The 19,846-nt window shown below is 38.7% G+C and overlaps 1 protein-coding gene across 8 annotated transcripts in view; it reads right to left on the bottom strand.

Annotated features, from left to right (window-relative positions):
• itsn2b (intersectin 2b) overlaps positions 1-19,846 on the bottom strand; it is a 224,996-nt gene that overhangs the window by 44,481 nt on the left and 160,669 nt on the right. For all 8 annotated transcript variants that reach the window (XM_063035010.1, XM_063035019.1, XM_063035026.1 and 5 more), the window contains 2 exons: positions 16,296-16,392; positions 15,066-15,257 (listed from right to left, as the gene is read on the bottom strand). In XM_063035010.1, the coding sequence (XP_062891080.1) occupies positions 15,066-15,257; positions 16,296-16,392 (289 nt within the window). The remainder of the gene's footprint in view (positions 1-15,065; positions 15,258-16,295; positions 16,393-19,846) is intronic.

The raw sequence follows: 19,846 nt of genomic DNA, 5'->3' as shown, positions 1-19,846 counted from the left end.
AGTCCACGCCAAACCGTTTTCTTGCCTAGTCCCATTGACCCACACCGAGACCAGACCCCTCACATCCATGTACTTAACCAAATTTCTATTAAATGTTGAAATATCCATATCCACCATTTCCACTGGTAACTCGCACCACCATCTGGTGAAGAAGTTTCCCCTCAGATTCCCCTTAAATATTTCACCTTTCGTCCTTAACCTATGACCTCTAGTTCTAGTGTCACGCAATCTCAGTGGAGATACCCCTCATAATTACGTATACCTCTATTAAATCTCTTAAGAGTCCCTAAGGTAGTCCTATGTTGAGTTCAACGCTGACTGGCATATCCTGTGATGCCGCTGGTGCCAAACTGTTTCTGCCTCTGCCGTTTCTTGGCATTCATCAGCTGTGTGGGGTGGGGGCAGGGGGAGCCTACTGCATGGGCAACAGCTTGCTCTCCATGTTGTACTGGCCTAGCTTGTGCGTTGATAACGTGGACAGCAAGGATGAAGCATACATGCTCAACCCCGACCAGTGGAGGGCCTGAAACATATCATGCACAAAGTTCAAGTTTTATGCCAGATTTCTTCCCCCTCCTCCCACTCAACACACAACTGTGCCAGGAACAATCAATATGATCCACAATTCACAGACCGTAATTAAAATACAGATAGTTTTAACAACTATCTAATGAAAACCAATTGGAAAGCTCAAGAGTTAGGCCTGAGAGTTTTGGGACATACAATATTTGAGAACAGGTGGTTTAACTTTCTTGAAGTAGCCAGTTAGTGTTGCCCACTCAAACTTAATTTCATTTATTGGAGACCTGAGAGACTGCAGATGCTGGAAATCTAGGGCAGCACACAATGCAGCTGAAGGAACTCAGCAAGCCAGGCAGCATCTAAGGAGGGAAATGGAATAATTTATATTTCATCAGCACAGGAAGAGAGGGAAGACAGCTGGCATAAAATGTGAGGGGGCGGGGTTGGGCAGGGGAGGAGGCAGAAGTGATGGAACAAGACCTGGCAGGTAATAGGTTGGTCCAAGTGAGGGGAAAAGGGGTAACAGATAGGTGAGGGAGCAAAGTGGGAAGAAGCTGGGAGTTGAAAATAACAAAGGACTGAAGAAGGAGGAATCTGATAAGAGAGCAAAATGGACTATGGAATAAAGGGGAGGTGGGGTGGAGAGCCTGTGGGAAAAATGTGTGGGTGATAGGCAGATGGAGACAGTGGTGGTGGGAGATAGGGCAATGTGGGCCAGTGGATCAGCATCAACATAAAAAACTAGAATTTAATGTCTATTCTAATCTGTGAGAAAGAAATGTGGTAGGGATATTCTAAGATTAAGTGAGGGTTCTTAATAACTGATGACTTTCAAAAGTGTAAAAGGAAGCTTTTATGCTTGAGGTTACTTTCATAAAGCACATTGATTGGTCTTCTCCACCTCCTACCCATAATGCAATCAGCCAAACAAAGAAACATTAAAATCAAAAACACAGGATGGAGAAACTGTTAATGTTTTGCATCTCAACCTTCATCAGAACTGGCAATGGCAAAAGCTAGAGATACAAGTAGTTTAAGATACCAAGTAAGTGGAAAATTCAAGTATGGAAAGTGACAGCAAAGATCATTAGTACTCCAGACCCAGATTTTATAATAGTAGTATTTTTATCTCCACCCCGCCCCTGCTAAGTTTTTTAATCTCACAATTTTACAATCAGATTCCGTTAAATTAAAATGAAAAATATTCCTCTCACTGTTGGCCTGAGAGGAAAGTGCCCCTATGGCTTAATCTGTAAAGACACTGACCTAATTTTATGGGCACATTATGCAGGAATCTTTATATAGTCAATGGATACAAAGGGATATAAAAGGAGGACTGGCTTTTTTTTAAACTTAAAGCCTACATCAAAATACATGAACTGCTCAGATCTGTCCTTGAGCATGTCATCTTCTATGTCCTTCTCCTCCGTTAACATAGAGGAGATCTTACCTACTTCAACTGGTACCATACATGCATTAACCTTTTGGCTCCTCAGGGGACTTGCTTTAACCCACATGACCCTCTTGATCTAGATATACTTACAAAATGTCTTAGGATTCTCATGCCCCCTCCTAATTTATTTTAAGTCCTCTCCAATAGTCTTGACGCTGATCAAGACTCATTCAGTCCCAGATGCCTAGGGGGCTGTTTCCTGATCAAGCCTTCAAAGATCTTTATCATCGAAGGTTCCCTAATCTTACCATTTTACCTTTCGCTCCAACCAGAACATGCTGGCGGGCTTATTTAAAAGATTCGCACATGCCAAATTAGAATCTTTTGCTGTAGATTAATTCAATAAAGACCAGAGAAAATGGAACACACAATATTCTTTGGTGATAAAATCAACAAAGACAGGGATAATTCTAGATAATTCTGCTTGGGCATACAAAAATTTCAGTTTGCACAGCTTGTTAATTCAGTTTGTCTGAAAGGAGTTTGTAAAAAAAAAATACTCTGAAGGACTTAAGCTCTTTTAGTTTATTTGAGGCTTCTAAATTCTTTTTTCTAAAGTTTAAAGTCTGTGAAAGATTATGTCAAAGTTCAAAGTAAATTTATTATTAAAGTACATCTACAGTAGCATGCAAAAGTTTGGGCACCCCCGGTCAAAATTTCTGTTACTGCGAGTGAAAGATGAACTGATTTCCAAAAGGCATAAAGTTAAAGATGACACATTTCTTTAATATTTTAAGCAAGAAAACTTTTTTATTTCCATCTTTTACAGTTTCAAAATAACAAGAGGGAAAGGACCTGAAGCCAAAGTTTGGGCACCCTGCATGGCAGTACATAGTAACACCCTCTTTGGCAAGTATCACAGCTTGTAAACGCTTTCTGTAGCCAGCTAAGAGTTTTTCAATTCTTGTTTGGGGGATTTTCGCCATTCTTCCTTGCAAAAGGCTTCTAGTTCTGTGAGATTCTTGGGCCGTCTTGCATGCACTGCTCTTTTGAAGTCTATCCACAGATTCTTGATGATGTTTATGTCGGGGGACTGTGAGGGCCATGGCAAAACTTTCAGCTTGCGTCTCTTGAGGTAGTCCATTGTGGATTTTGAGGTGTGTTTAGGATCATTATCCTGTTGTAGAAGCCAGCCTCTTTTCATCTTCAGCTTTTTTTTTACAGATGGTGTGATGTTTGCTTCCAGAATTTACTGGTATTTAATTGAATTCATTCTTCCCTCTACCAGCAAATGTTCCCTGTGCCACTGGCTGCAACACAAGCCCAAAGCATGATCGATCCGCCCCCTTGCTTAACAGTTGGAGAGGCGTTCTTTTCATGAAACGCTGCACCCTTTTTTCTCCAAACATACCTTTGCTTATTGTGGCCAAAAAGTTCTATTTTAACTTCATCAGTCCACAGGACTTGTTTCCAAAATGCATCAGGCTTGTTTAGATGTTCCTTTGAACTTTTTGGATAGAACATATCCGTGATGTACTGGGCCGAATCCACTACCTTTTGTAGGATTTACCGTTCAAATGGACTGGTGTTTCCATACCAGACTGTGATGTAGCCAATCAATATACTCTCCACTACACAACTATAGACGTCAGTCAAAGTTTTTGATGTCATGCCGAATCTCTACAAACTCCTAAGGAAGTAGAGGCACTGCCATGCTTTTCTTTACAATTGCACTTACATGCTGAGTCCGGGACAGGTCCTATGAAATAGTAACATAAAGGAGTTTAAAGTTGCTAACACTCACCACATCTGATCCTCTGATCAGGACTGGCTCGTGGACATCTGGTTTCCATCTCCTGTAGTCTATAATCAGTTCCTTGGTCTTGCTGACATTGAGTAAGAGGTTGTTGTTATGACACCACTCAGCCAAATTTTCAATCTCCCTCCTGTATGCTGATTCATCACCACCTTTGATTCAGCTCATGACAGTGGTGTCAACTGGAATATGGCATTGGAGCTGTGCTTAGCCACATATTTGTAAGTGTAAAGCAGGGGGCTAAGCACACAGCCCTGTAGTAGTCCTGCGTTGATGGAGATTGTGGAGGAGAAGTTGTTGCCAATCCAAACTCACTGAGGTCTACAAATAGATGACACCCAGGATCCAATCGCACAAAGAGGTATTGAGGCCAAGGTCTTGGAGTGTATTGATTAGTTTTGAGGGGATATTGGTATTGAATGCTGAGCCGTTGTCAACAAAGAGTATCCTGTTAATGCATCTTTGCTGCCCAACGGATTATCAGCACCCAATTGCCCACCATTCAGAACATCTACCATAAACACTACTTGGGCAGGGCGAAAAGCATCATCAAGGATGCACCTCACCCTAACCATGGACTTTTTACTCTCCTCCCATCTGGTAGGCACTACAGGAGTCTCTGCTCCCACACCAGCAGGCACAGGAAGAGCTTCCTCCCTGAGGCTGTGACCCTGCTGAACCTCACATCACAGTACTGCACCCATATTGTACTGTCTCAGTACTTTTATATTTGTGTGCTGTAGCACTTACTTTTTATTCGCAGTTATTTTGTAAATAACATTATTCTTTGCAGTTCTGGTTGGATGCTAACTGCATTCCATTGGTTTTGTATCTGTACTCGGCACAATGACAATAAAGTTGAATCTAATCTAATCTAATCAGATGTTCCAGGGTTGAGTGAAGAGCCAATGAGATGGTATTGGCTGTGGACCTGTTGTTCTGGTAGGTAAGTCTGAGCAGATCCAAGGCGCCTCCCAGGCAGGAGCTAATGTTTCATCACCAACCTCTCAAAACACCTTCATCACTGTGGATGTGATTGCAACTAGGCGATAGTCATTGAGGCAGATCACCATGCTCTTCTTGGGAACCAGTATAATTAAAGCCTGCTTGAAGCAGGTGGGTACAACACACTGCCGAAGTGAGAGGTTAAAGATCTCAGTGAACACACCAGCCAGTTGGTCAGCACAGGTCTTTAGTATGTGGCCACGTACCTTATCTGGTCCAGATACTTTGTGGAATCACCCTGCTAAAGGCAGCCCGCATGTCAGTCTCAGAGGCTGAGATCACAGGATCATCACAGGATGTGGGGGTTCATGATGGTTTTTCCGTGTTTTGACGGTCAAAGCAAGCATAGAAGGCATTGAGCTCATCTGGAAGCAAAGCCCTGCCCTCTCCCATGTTGCTTGTTTTATCTTTATAGGAGCTGATAACATCAAACCCTGCCACAGCTGTAAAGCATCCCTTGCTGATTCAAGTTTGGTCCAGAATTTCAACTTCGCGCTTGAGATGGCTTTCTGGATACCATACCTGTACCTCTTGTAGCTTTCTTAGTCTCAAGACTAAATGCCCCTGATCTGGCCCCCAACAGACTTTAGGTCTCATGGTTCATCCAGGGCTCATGACTGGGGAAGACTGAATGATTTAGTGGGGACATACTCATTTTATAGCTGTTTTAATGAAATTCATTACTATTGTGGTGCATTCATTCAGATCCTCAGCTGAGTGCTTAAACAAAACCCAGCCCACTGACACAAAGCAATCCCATAATCACTCCTCTGCCTCCCGCAACCACCTTTCAGTTGTCTTAATCTCTGAAGCCTTGCTTTTTAGGCTCTGTCTGTATGTAGGTAGGAGCAGGAGGTCAGTCAAGTGATCCAATTTAGCAAAAATATGGCCTGGGCAAGGAACAGTAGGCATTCCTATTTTTAGTATAGCAATGATGTAGTATGTTGGGATGTCCGGTGCTACAGGTTATATGCTGGTGATAATTGGGCAGGGCTTTCTTCAAACAAGCCTGGTTGAAGTCCCCAACTGTAATTGGAAATGCATTGGGATGGGCTGTTTCTTGTTTGGAGATGGCATCATGCAGTGTCATGACTGGTTGTTTATATATGCACTGCATATATGCACTACAGTCGAGACTACATGTAATTCATTCATGCAAGATTGTTCTTCTAATCTTTCTCTCTTCACATATTGTGTCATTATCATGCTTTCTTAACAAGTCACTAATGTGTGATATTTGGTTAAAAAATCCAAGTTTGTCCAAGTTAACTAGCTTTGTGCTAGCAATAGTCAGTTCTTAGCAGTTGAGCATGAAAACTAGCTCATTAATATTTTCTAAAAGGAACCTGTCATGAAAAGAGGATGCATCTCAAATGGATGGTCAACAAACCTATATAATTTTGAGATGATAACTAACAAATATCCTGGAGATAATGAGCATAGTTTGACTGAATTCACTATCAGACTTGAAGGAGCAAAACCTAAAGTTTTGCACTTTGCCAAATGGAAGGGGAAGTCGTAGGAAATGCTGATACAAGGTATGAACTGGGTAATCTACAATGAAAGCTAAAGCAAATGTGATTTTTTTTTTAAACCATAAAATAGGTTTTTCTAAGTTCATGAAACTATCGTCAATAGGGAAAGAACAATTAGGTATGGCTACACCCAAGTATGAAGAGCCCAGAGAATTACATTTTCACAACAGAAAGATCTTTTTGTTTCCTTGGGCAGTCCCTCAGGACTGAGGATAACTTATCTGCACTCCTGGATTGAAAGTTCTGAATTGGCTGAGGTCTTCATGACTCTTAGTGACTTGCAAATTCTGCTATAAATGGGACTAAAGGTGCTTCATGGGGAAAGCAAGTTGGCTGTTCGTGAGGTCCTACGTTCCTATTTGCTTTCACTTGCCCTCTATATCCCTACCTTGGAGGCAATCCAGATACTCTTAATTCATTTTATGTGGTTACCTGGAAAGGGTTCCGTTTAGCTGATGAAGAAGCTACTTATTTTCAGAAAGGTCCTGTGACTATCTTTTAATTTTTTCCCTATACTGCAGAAAATCTTTTGCCATGATGGACCTCAAATGATATTAGGATGTAGAGTAGACTTGTGATTTATGTGAGAAGGAGGAATTCACATGCATTAGAGTAAAGAATCAGAAACATAAATTAATGATATTAAATCCAGTAGGCAATTTCTTCTTGAGTATTCCTGAAAACAGTCACCAAGAAGCAGCTCACATTTAAGGAATACAGTGGGCAAAAATAGATCCGTGGGCAACTCTAGCAGCCATTTGCTGGACGGGAGGAGAAGTTACTGCAGGAATGCTCCAGTTAGATTCTCTGTATAAGAGGACAAAAGAGTAAGGGCAATTTCTCTGTTGCTGAAAGACAATATGAGAGCACAAGGAGGAGAACTGTCCAAAATCAAGGAACAGAATAAAACATCTTGAATATTAACTTAATCAGATATTGTGACTGGTTTTGGAAAACATAGGATGGGTCTTGAGGAGCTAAAATTTTTAAAAATGCATTCACATAACATATTCAACAATAAGAGGTTTTTCCAGTCTGAGGCAGGAAGTAAAATAGGTTTAATGAACTCCATAATCTAGGCTTGTTTGTAATTTGAACTTGTAATAATTCTCAAAAGTGAAGATCCTGAAATTAGAATCAATCTTGTGGCATGCTAGAAACTGGTTGGAGTTGAGAGTCAAGGATTACAATCACAGATAAAATGTGGCTAACTTTCACTCAAAACAGAGATTAGGACCTGCCTTTGTACACCACATATATCTCTCCTAGGTACCAAAAAACCTCAGCAGGGATCCAAGCTTTCAATAGATTTTAAATGAAAATCAGATTGATAACTATGTTATTGTATTAGATATGGATTTAAAATGACACGTGCTAAAGTCTAGATGGAAGAATATAATCTCAATGTGGAAGTACTCTACAGGGAAATAGATAAAAGAAAGGTTTGGGAGTCCATGTATAAGAATCAGTAGAAGCTAAATGGAGACTGTAGCTGCTGGTATCTGGAGCACCACACAAAATGCTAGAGGATATGCTGCCCGACCCACTGATTTCCTCAAGTGTGCTGTGTTAATCAATGAAATCTAGTTTGAACAACAATACATTTGCCATTTTACAATTTATCTGTCATTACTACCGCTACTTGAGTGAGAAAGTCAGGAAATGAAGTATTATTCTAAGATTCTAGTGCATAATGGTGATTTATTCTTCAGTACATGACGAGTATTCTCTGATGAAGAATTCTGCTCAGCCTACTTTAGTGGATGCTAAAATTCTATAACAATTTTGAACTGCAGATTCCACCCCCCACCCACCCAAGTCTTTTGGGCAGATTTTTTTTCTCCAATCAATACCACAAATAACAAGTGTCATTCTTGTGCGAGGAAGAAAAAAGCCATTAGCAAATTGCCCACTAAGTTGATCTTGGTAAAAACAGTGTCTGATTTCAAAACGAATTTAATCCTTGTAAAAACTCAATGTGGAACAATCAAGTACAATATTAGCTGGTTTGCTTTATTTTCTGGTGTTCTGTAGTAGCTGCATTAAGGTTGGAACCAGAAGCTAAGATCAGCTAAAATTCAATAACAACTTCCAGAGTACAACTATCCCACAAATGTATATAAAGATATGGTGCACCTTTATCATATCTTGAATTTTATTAATAGACTAAGTTGTACAACGCATCTCCAAGTATAAACATAATTCAAAAATATGATTTATATTATTTGGTTGGGAGGGAGTTAAGAGTCAATTACTAAGCATGAGGTCTCAGGGTACTTGGAGGATCATGATAAAATAGGCTGTAGTCAGCATGGTTTCTTTATGGGAAAACCTCACCTGACTAATTTTATGGCATTCTTTGAAGAAATAGCGAGCAGGATAGACAAAGGAAAATTGGTTGATGTTCAGAAAGCCTTTGACAAGGTACCACATGTGGCTGTTTAGCAAGCTACAAGCCCATGGTATTACCGGAAAGATTCTAGCATGGATAAAGCAGTGGCAAAGAGTGGGAATAAAGCGTGCCTTTTCTGGTTGGCTGCCGGTGACTAGTGGCCTATTGAATGATGAAAGGCTTTGATAGAGTGGATTTGGAGTGGATGCTTCCTATGGTGGAAATGTCCAAGACCAGAGGACACAGCCTTAGAATAGAGGGGCATCCTTTTAGAAGGGAGATGAGGAGGAATTTCTTTAGCAAGAGCGTGGTGAATCTGTGGAATTTGTTGCTACAGGCAGAGGTTGTTTGATTCTTGATTGGTCAGGACATGAAGTGATACAGGGAGAAAGCAGGAGACTGGGACGGAGAGAAAAATTGGATCAGCCATGGTGAAATATCGGAGCAGACTTGACGGGCCAAATGGCCTAATTCTGCTCCTATATCTTATAGTCTTGTATATTAATTTAGGACAAGGTTCAATTAATTTTCACATGCTAAGATAATTTTTCACCCACAGATATTATCAAGAAATTCTGGCTTAGATCGAGGCATATCCTCCTTCCTAATTTCCCTAAGGTAAATATTTATATTTGTAAGTTAAACACCTCTGTAAGGAAATAACCATTAGAAAATTATCACAAGAGATGTATTTTTCAGTAAAGCAATTCAGCAGGACACTTAAACCTGTTTTCGGCTCTACACTGGGAAAACAGATTGGTTCCTGTCAACATGAATTACAAGTTCCAACTGCCCAGCTGTCAAAATAATGATGAGTCTTTTCAGAAATTCTCAGCAGAATTTGGATTAACTAACTCCTCTTTTGCAACAATTTTAACTTTATTGAAGAAATTTATCTTTTGTCTAAAATTTCAAATATAAGAAACTTGTTGCATTGTTGGGCCCATATATATTTTGAAATATCGACCAAGATAGATCAGTGACAGTAACAGTTCTATAATATTGTTTTATTAATTGTATCAAGCTTGGCGCTCAAATGCTTCACCTGAATCAGTTTGATAGGGAATACACGATTGTTTTGGTTCTGGTCATTTACGTTTGTACTTCTTGGACTTTGATATTAGTGTGATTGTCTTGGAGAAGCGAGGAGAGGAGTTGCCAACAATTGTAGACGAAAGCAGTATTGCTTCCTCACTTTGCAATTGGCTGAATGGCTATGAAATAATAAACATTTTGGGATAATTACCAAACTATATTACATTTTACTTAAATTTAGCATTGGTACAAATTGAGTATGTTACTAAGTATCTGTGCAAACAATCAGTAAAAAGAAAAAATTAAAAGATAACATATTAAGTGACAGTTGCATTAAATGTAGACAAAGCAGAAATTTCACACCCATGTTTATATATTTAATGAAAATTTGCATAGTACAGTAGTGATAAATGCATATACACGCAAGTTCATTTACATGTAGATTTGATCAACGCAATTTCTTTGTGGAAGCAAATTCCTTCACAAAATCCAGCTTGACTTGGAGTTAGCCATTACTGGTTGGGCAAAGTATCTCCATAGATGTGCAAGTCTCATGTAAGCAGCATTTATGGACTTTGCATCTGGAGGATACCATCATGCTTGCATAGTTGTAAAGCTGTGTCTTAACGATCATGCTAACAGAACCATAGATCTTGTATTATATTTATATTACTCTAATGATCTTCAGTAATAATATTTTAATTTTAATACAGAGCAGAACTGCATGCGTATCAGCTTTTAGATTGGTTCAATCTTTGCAAGAAATAGTACGTTGCACTTCTAGCAAAGAATGAACTGATTCCACAAATACTGAAGTCTAGCGTACCTGTTGGAACTATCCATCTTGATTAAAGCTGCACTGTCCATAATTTCATTTTCCATCTTGAAGAATTTCACTGTAAATAAATCAGGTTTGAAATAAAAATTGGAAATGCCTTCAAAAATGTTCCTAGAGGAAGTCAACCATGGCAAATGTTGCACTTTCAAAGAGATCTACTCTTCACTTCCAATTCTTATCAGTAAACCAGAGATCAGTTATAAGAGCAAGGGTTTGTTAGATATTCAGATCACACACTTACCAACCTCAATACCCACAGGAAAGAATTAAGCATTTTCAATTCCATTTCAAATGCAATTTACAGTAATTTTGTCTTCAATTACAGGGCAGTGCAGCTTTAAGAATTTTTTTGCAGTCTAATAAAAATGGTACATAAGCTACTTGTTCAATCGCATCTGATTCACTGATAAGCTCAAAATATCTGAATAAAAATATATACATAATACAAAAACAGATGTCATTTACATTTACAAAAGCAAGGTACCATGGATGTTGGAAACTGAAATAAAACAGAAATTGCTGGAAATACTCAGTAGATCATGTGGCATCTGTACAAAGAAAAGCAGCAAACCTTTCAAGCAAGTGATTATTCAACAGTTGATTGAAACTGATGAGAGATCTTTGATCGGGCATATTTGTTCCTCTCTCCTCAGATTATGCCTGACCTACTGAGTATTTTCAACAGCTTCTATTTTTATATCAAATTAATTATATTTCTATAATTTGCCAGTTTTCAAAACCCAGTATCTCCTCCTTGTGGTGAAAAATAAGTACAATCTTCTGCAGATATGATCTCTGAGGTTTCCGAGGCTCTTATGTACATTAACACTAAAAACTCTCAAAACGTACATGAACAGCTTTGGATAACTCTATGATACACTAGCTGAATGAAAGTGCAAAAATACTTGTGTGCATGTTCCAGCTGCCCAATTCTTTGTAGATTTAAAAAAGCAAGCAAGCTATAATCCATTAAAGCTAATATTTTTCTTCATGTAACTGAGAATTAGAACACCTTTTGAATACAATTATTTTTAAATCAGTCTTAACAAAGACCATTCCCCAAAATATAGATTTTGAAAGAGTCTCTCCCATCTTGTTACATAGCAACAGATTCACTCATTACCCATGAACTTTTTAACTCTTCAACCCAGCAAGGATTTTTTTTTATATAAAGTTATCAGGACAACATTTCATGAATGTACAAATACTCAAAAATAAAGAATGATGGAATATCAGTTTGTTATTGAGAGCTTAAAATCAAATGTGTTATCTGGGCATTCACTAAATGGAGGCCTGGCACATTTCCACAAAATAAAGTGAGGAAAAATAAACAAGGACCAACAACTAAAACCTTAGCTTTCCTGGAATACCAAGGTTGATATAACTTATAATGTATCTTCCTACCACCTCCCTTGGATAGCAGCAGCAGGACTATCCCAAATTCTGACTCAGTCTTGCACAGCTGACGGAGCAGAAGTAAAGGGCATCGCCATTTAAAATATGAAATGGTTACAGCTGAAAGAGCAGAGGAGCCTTGGAAAGAACAGCCATAAAAACTCTCTCATTAATGATGATCAAACTAAAGGCAAATTCTTAAACATGGAATTATTAATCAGAGATGTCGATGCTGCAGTTAAATATATGAAATGATCAAACTGACACAAAAGAGCACTTAGAATAACATGTATTGTGGTTGTCTCCAGTCACTGAATCTGACAATGGTATTCTAAAATACCCTTAATCGATTGAAGAGTCAAAAAGGATTTATCTGGACAGGGCATAAACAAACAATTACGTTCAAGTGGTTACTTTTAAATACTATTAATAGTGGGTCTTTTTGTGACAAGATTTCACCTAGTAGGGCCCATCTTACATCATACAATATTTCATAATTGCACAAGATCTAAATTGTCTGAATGATGGGACAAGAAAGTACAGGAACACTGAAGGCAACAGGACAGAAAGCCACAGAAAGACCCACTATCCTTCCTAGGAACTGTCTTGTGAGAAACATATAAATAGGGCTTTCTCATTCAGGGGGAGGGAGATAACTTCTGGAAATTTAGGAAAGCAATTTTCTTAAAAGAAGTCTTTCACTAGTAAATGTGATCAGGAGCAACAAATGTTAAGACCAAAACAGTGTTTTCCATCTTTCTACAGCAGTGCAGAAGATGAATAAATCACAAGGTCTCAAAGCTGCAGATCCTGATTACAAATGCACATAAAGATTACAGTAGCATAGAAAGGCCATTTGATCATCTGTTTACCAAAATAATTAATGAGTTAAAATCATGGGAGGTTTATCTAGGTAACCAAATAATTGAAAGCCCCATAAGCTAAATGAGATAGATACTCTTTGTTTTCATTATTATTTAATAATAAGTAGGATTAATCATGCGGCATTCATTGGATCAAGGCTGTACTTGTATGCCCAACGTCCACCCTGCAGGGAAACTGGGGATAGTGGGTCTCTGTGAGGGCTTTCATACTCTGAGAAGAAGGCAACATTACGGTCCTAAAAAAAAAATGAGGAAACAAAAATAAGAAAACAGAACATGTTTACAGATGAAAAGGTAAAGATACAGAATGAAAGACACAGTAACCATAAACAATAAATGAAATTTTAAGGGTGTGTACAGTTTTGTGTCAGAAAGCAGAAGAGCCAAGAGCAAAATTTTAACAATTAAGGAATGATGACCATGTCAATATCTTAAAATGTTCTACATTCAGATAACTAAATTGTAAAAGTAATCTTCTAACGAAGACAAGTATAATACAATATAATTCAATTATAAAGTGATTTAACGTCTGGTGTTCCAAGCAATTCTTATTGGTAATGTCCATTACTGACACAAGGAATAATGCAGTGGAACTCAAAACCAAACAAGCTTTATCATGTTCTTATTAGAAGAGCAAGATATTGCTGCAATCAGATGCACAATACGTTTACCAGAGCAAAAGCATTTTAAGGAAACTTATCCACTGCATGGTTTGAATTAAGTCATTAAATTGTTATTTTCTTCCGAACTGAAGGCTATGATTTGTGTTTAGAATATTGATGCTGAGAGTTAGATGCCAGCAATGATCCATACTTGAAGGATAAGAACTGATAGTGAAAGTTCACTGGCTACTTAAAAGTTGCAAGGAGGACCGCAACACAAACAATTCTGATTCTGCCCTCAATCAAACTCGATATATTTGCATTCTCTGGGAGCAGCCACAACTCCGAATATGCTTTGCCCTTTAGGTACATTTTAACCAGTTATAGTGCCACTACCATCACCCCCAAAGGACATCACTTACCAGAACGTACATTAGAAATTATATCTGGGAAACTCCTGGTCTGTGTGACAATGTTACTGCAATAGTTGGTGCATTACACAACCAAGCATTGGAGGAGAACTATAAATTAATTGTATTGTGTTTTTTTAAATGGATACTGACTCTCGAGGGGTCTAGTAGGAAGTCATGCAATATCCAACTGTAGGAGTTAATGTGCAGCCATCAGCAACAGGAATTCCTGCTGAACTTCCCTTCCACAGCTCAAAGTGCTCAATTGCTACCCAGTGAAGATTCCTCAATACATGCTATAAACTCAAAGCAAGAATTCCCTAGTTAATTTGTTAGAGATCACCACATGATGGTTCTAGGTTGGCAGACTGGTTTAAAATGATCTAGTTTCATGCAGATCTCCCACAAATTTAAAGCTAGTTAACCAAGATTATTACAGTTATCTTAACTGACTGCACATTAAAGACAAAATTACAGATTAACATTATTTCACCATTTTGTGATGAGCTGAGTTGGAACGGTTACATCTAGTGATGTCAGTCTACAATTACATCTAATTAATTTGCCTCATGACTTGAATTTGCCCTTTCTTTAATGCACTTTCTATATGGCAATGGGCCAGCATTTTGGCCTCATGATTACACTTCTTTTAATATCTGATTACCTTTTTTTTAACATAGATTTTGTTGAAAGAATGCCAATGTAAATGTTTAACATTTCAGCACAAAAAAGGCTAACTACATTTTACTGCTGACCAAAAGATTCGTCCAATGACTAAGTGATTAGCACTCATAGCATATTACAGTCATTTGTATCAGTAGTCAATGATGGCACTTAGTATTTCGACCTTAGAATTGATGAAGGACCTGCTATGTATTTTCAATATTTTTGCTTTTTAAAAATTTCCTGCATTTCCAGAATTGTTTATTGTCAAGACAGGTTAACCAATGAAAGAGCTACAGAATGAGACTGAACCTTAGAATAGTAAATGCATGGTTGCAAGCTTCACCATCTTCCAATACCAAGCACTAATTTACAGAAAAGGCCAATACTTTCTCTGGAGTTAAATTTGTGCCGGCAAAATGGCCTACATTTCATTTTACATTGCTAAGTTGGCTTTTTGCTCTTTAACTCTGCCACTGAGGATTCACACTTGCTAAATAAAATAGTTAAAATGCACTCGGTGCTTGTTACAACTTTAAGATAGTATTTGAATAGCTTTTTTTTCCATTACTTACACTGCTGACTTGGATCAGACTCTACGGTTGTCTTGACGTAATTGGAAGGGAATAAGCCATTCATTCCATTTAATTCTCCCTGCCACCAGTCTGGATCATCCTTGTTTATCACATTAATAAGCTGACCTTTGGAAAAACTAAGTTCATCTTCATTCACAGCAGTATAGTCATAGATTGCTATGACCTGACAGACTACAAGAAAGAAAAGAACATTTAGAATTTAAAAATGCAAACACAAGGAATCTGCAGATGCTGGAAATTCAAGCAACACACACAAAATGCTGGTGGAACGCAGCATTTTGTGTACGTTACTTAGAATTTAAGTCAAAGTGCTGGAGAGAATCAGAGCCCATGTTTATATTAATATGTGTAATTACTCCAACGGAGGGAGAAATGAAATGTGACAAAAGTTTGAAATTTAAAAATTGCAGAAGAACAATCTGAGTGTAAAGTAGAGGTTACAGGATAATCATTTACATTGAACATGATCTTAAAGTGCACTGTAAAAATTGAATTAGATTTCTAAACATTATCAATTATTCATTCAACATCTTTTACTCTTCATCAGAACACACAATTAACGATGTCAACCATTTTCTCCCTCATATAGTCACAAGGATTGACGCATCCAAAGAATTGGCCAAAAATACATGCCTTCTCAAGGCAAGCAAGGATGGATAAGGCAAAGCTTACATTACTGCACTAGTCATCAAGGAAATTTAGATTCAGGTCACCTTGGTGATTAAAAACAGAACAGACGCATAAAGGACATTGAGAGTACTTATGGCTTGGATTGTGTATGACAGCACTGGATGCAGATTCCAAAAGTTTTAGAAGGGAATTGGATGAATACATGAAGGGATGAATCTGCAAGGTTCTGGGGGAAAAAGTAGTACGTAGGACAACCAGACCACTTTTAACCAGTGAACATCAGAATGAATGGAATGGCTTCCTATCCTGTACCAAATTTCAATTCTAACTATTGATTCACTTCAAAGTCATTCAGGGACAACAGTGGCCAACTGGAAGGCCATAAATATCCAAATATTAAGTACTTTCTCTAAGTGATAGAGATAATAGGTCTGTGAATATGTAAAGGCTTTTAAAAGATCTGATGCTGATGGCCATCCTTCCCAAAAAGTAGTTCTGCTTTTCAAATGATTTCTCTTTGTACCAATCTAAGAAAAATTAAATCGCAAACCAAGCAACTAGAAAAATTATTCTGCTTACCTGGAGGTGGACCTGGTGTGGATTTTCCACTACTTTGCCCGAGTAATTTAACATGGCTTGCAGGAAACCATCCCTTTTGCCGCTTTTTACCTCTGGCCTGTAAGAGCAACAAGATGTTCAAAATAACAAAGCAAATCATAAAATGTGTTACTGACTACAGCATCTTATCAATGGAATATCCACTAATTATATTTTTTGACTGGACTCAAGCTAACATTGATGGGCACAAGGTATACTGACCTTGTACCATCCTACAACCCATTTGGTTATTCAAACACCAAAGATTCCACAAATGCTGGAAATCTTGAGCAACACAAATAAAATACTGGAGGAACTCAGCAAGACAGGCAGCATCTATGGAGGGGATTAAACATACTGTGTTTTGCCGAGACCCTTCATCAGGAGCTGGAATATACGGCAGCAATAAAATTCAATCAGGCACCATACCATGCTACCTTTTAGCATGCTATTAAAATCTTGTGCAGTCACTCAAACTTGGCAATACAAATCTAGGTGTTTTTTTTTACAAATAATGCACATCTTGCATAGCTAAAAACAGACAAGGTAATGCAAAATCAGAAGTGATTTAATCCTCTAAACTTGCTATACGTTAACATTCAGAGAAAAATACTCTATAGTTGTGTCAATAAATTACTACTTAAATACTTCACAATATCTTACCACTCTTTTGGATTCAGATTATCTTATTTATCACAAGTACAGTGATATGTGTCATTTTCATTAACAGCCAACACAAGCAGAAACAGAAAGAAAGTTCTGTGGATGAGAACGAAATTCCAGGATGGTTGCTTCCTGGGTGCTAGGGGCAGGGACATCTCGATCAAGTCCACTGTGCACTTAAGTGGGAGGGTGAGCAGCCAGAGATCGTGGACTACGTAGGTGCCAATGACATGGGTAGGAGGAGTGACAAGGTCCTGCAAAGTGAGTTCAGAGAGTTAGGTGCTATGTTAAAGGACAGGATCTCCAGGGTTGTGATCCTAGGATAACTACCTTTGTAGGTGCTAGTAAGGCTGGAAATAGGAAGCTCATACAGTTTAACACGTGGTTAAGGAGTTGGTGCAGGAGGGAGGGTTTCAGATTTATGGATTATTGGGCTGTCTTCCAGGGAAGATAGAACCTGTACAGAAGGAATGGTTTGCATCTGAACTGGTACCAGCAGGAGTTATAAAGAAGGCAAGACAGCGGCCATACTTTATTAGGAGTTTGAAGAGAGTTGGCATGTCAACAAATACACTCAAAAACTTCTATAGTTGTATTGTGGAGAGCATTCTGACAGGCTGCATCACTGTCTGGTATGGAGAGGCTACTGCACAGGACCGAAAGAAGCTGCATAAGGTTGTAAATCTAGTCAACTCCATCTTGGGTACTAGCTTACAAAGTACCCAGGACATCTTCAGGAAGTGGCATCTCAGAAAGGCAGTGTCCATTATTTAGGACTTCCAGCACCCAGGGCATGCTCTTTTCTCACTGTTCCCATCAGGTAGGAGGTACAGAAGCCTGAAAGCACACACTCAGCGATTCAGGAACAGCTTCTTCCCCTCTGCCGTCCGATTCCGAAATGGACATTGAATCTTTGAACACGACCTCACTTTTTAAAAAGATATACAGTATTTCTGTTTTTGCACTTAAAAAAAACTATTCAATATATGACATTGATTTACTTGTTTATTTATTACTTTTGTTAAATTTTATTTTTTCTCTGCTAGATTATGTATTGCATTGAAATGCTGCTACTAAATTAACAAATTTCACGTCACATGCTTGTGATAATAAACCTGATTCTGATTCTAATGTGTATATTTCAATGCAATTCTTATAATTTCAGTTATAAGAAAGTCATATGAACACAGGGTACAGATCAGCACGTGGAGCTATGACATTGTAGCCATTTGTGAGACTTGGTTGCAGGAGAGGCAGGACTGACAGCTCAGTTCTGGGATTACATTGTTTTAGGCATGACAGAGTGGGAGGGATTAAAGTGGGGGGGTGGCATTACTAGTCAGGGAAAATGTCAGGGCAGTGCTCAGTAACGACAGACTGGAGAGCTCCTCTTTATGGATAGAAATGAGGAATAAGAAAGTATAACCACCTTAATGGGATTATATTATATCAACTCAAACGTTTGCAGGATTTAGAGAAGCAAATTTATAGTGAGATCTCAGATTGTTACAAGAAACATAAGGTTGTTACAATAGTTGATTTTAACGTTCCATATATTGACTGGGATTCCCATACTGTAAAAGGGCTGGATGAGAGAGTTTGTCAAATGTGTTCAGAAAAGTTTCCTTAATCAGTACACAGAAGTCTCAACTATAGAGAGTGTGACACTAGATCTCCTTCTAAGAATGAGACAGGGCAGGTCACAGAAGTTTCTATGGGGGAACACTCTGCATCCAGTGATCATAATGCCATTAGTTTCAAGGAAATTCTGGAAAAGTCTGGTCCTCAGGTTAAGATTCTAATTGAAGAAAGGCAAATTTTGATGTCATCAGAAAGGATCTGACAAGTATGACAGGCATAGGCTGTTTTCTGGCAAAGGTGTATTTGGTAACTGGGAGGCTTTCAAAAGTGAAATTTTGAAAGTACAGAGTTGTACGTTCCTGTCAGAATAAACAGCAAGGATAACAGGCTTATGAAACGTTAGTTTTCAAGATATATTGAGGCCCTGGTTAAGAAAATGGAGATGCATAGCAGATATAGACAGGCAGGAACAAGTGAGATACTTGTAGAGTATCAGAAATGCAAGAGAACATTTAAGGAAATCAGGAGGACGAAAAGGCATGAGGTTGCTGTAGCTGAGAAGGTGAAGGAGAGTCCCAAGGGCTTCTACAGACATATTAAGTGCAAAGGATTGCAAGGGACAAAACTGGTCCTCTGGTAATCTGTGCGTGGAGCTGAAAGGGATGGGGGGAAGGCCTTAAGTGGATTTATTACATCTATATTTACACGGGAGATGGATACAGAGTATACGAATGTGAGGCAATGGGGAGTGAGGTCATGGACTCTGTGCAGATTACAGAGGAGGAGGTGCTTGCTATTCTGAGGCAAATTAGGGTGGATAAATCCCCAGGCCCTGACAAGGTGTTCCCTTCGACCCTGTGGGGGGGGCAATACAGCAATTGTTGGGGCCCTAGCAGAAATATTTAAAGCATCCTTGGCCGTGGGTGAGGTGCCAGAGGATAGGAGGATAGCCAATGTTGTTCCGTTCTTTTAAAAAGGCTCTAAGAATAAGCCTGACATCAGTAGTGGGAAAGTTACTGAGGGGTATTCTAAGGGACTGGTTATATAAGTATTTGGATAGACATGGACTGATCAAGAATAGTCAGCATGGCTTCGTGCATGGTAAGTCATGTCTAACCAATCTTGCAGAGTTTTCCGAGGAAGTTATCAGGCAAGTGGATGAAGGCAAGGAAATGGATATTGTCTACATGGACTTTAGCAAGGCCTTTGATAGGATCCTGTATGGGTGGTTGATCAAGAAGCTTCAAGCATTTAGCATTCAAGATGAGGTAGTAAATTGGATTAGACAT

The sequence above is a fragment of the Mobula hypostoma genome, chromosome 2, assembly GCF_963921235.1.
Source record: "Mobula hypostoma chromosome 2, sMobHyp1.1, whole genome shotgun sequence".
NCBI classification, from domain to species: domain Eukaryota; kingdom Metazoa; phylum Chordata; class Chondrichthyes; order Myliobatiformes; family Myliobatidae; genus Mobula; species Mobula hypostoma.
The sequence above is the reverse complement of the archived record's forward strand: the minus strand, read 5'-3'. Positions and strand labels throughout refer to the sequence as shown.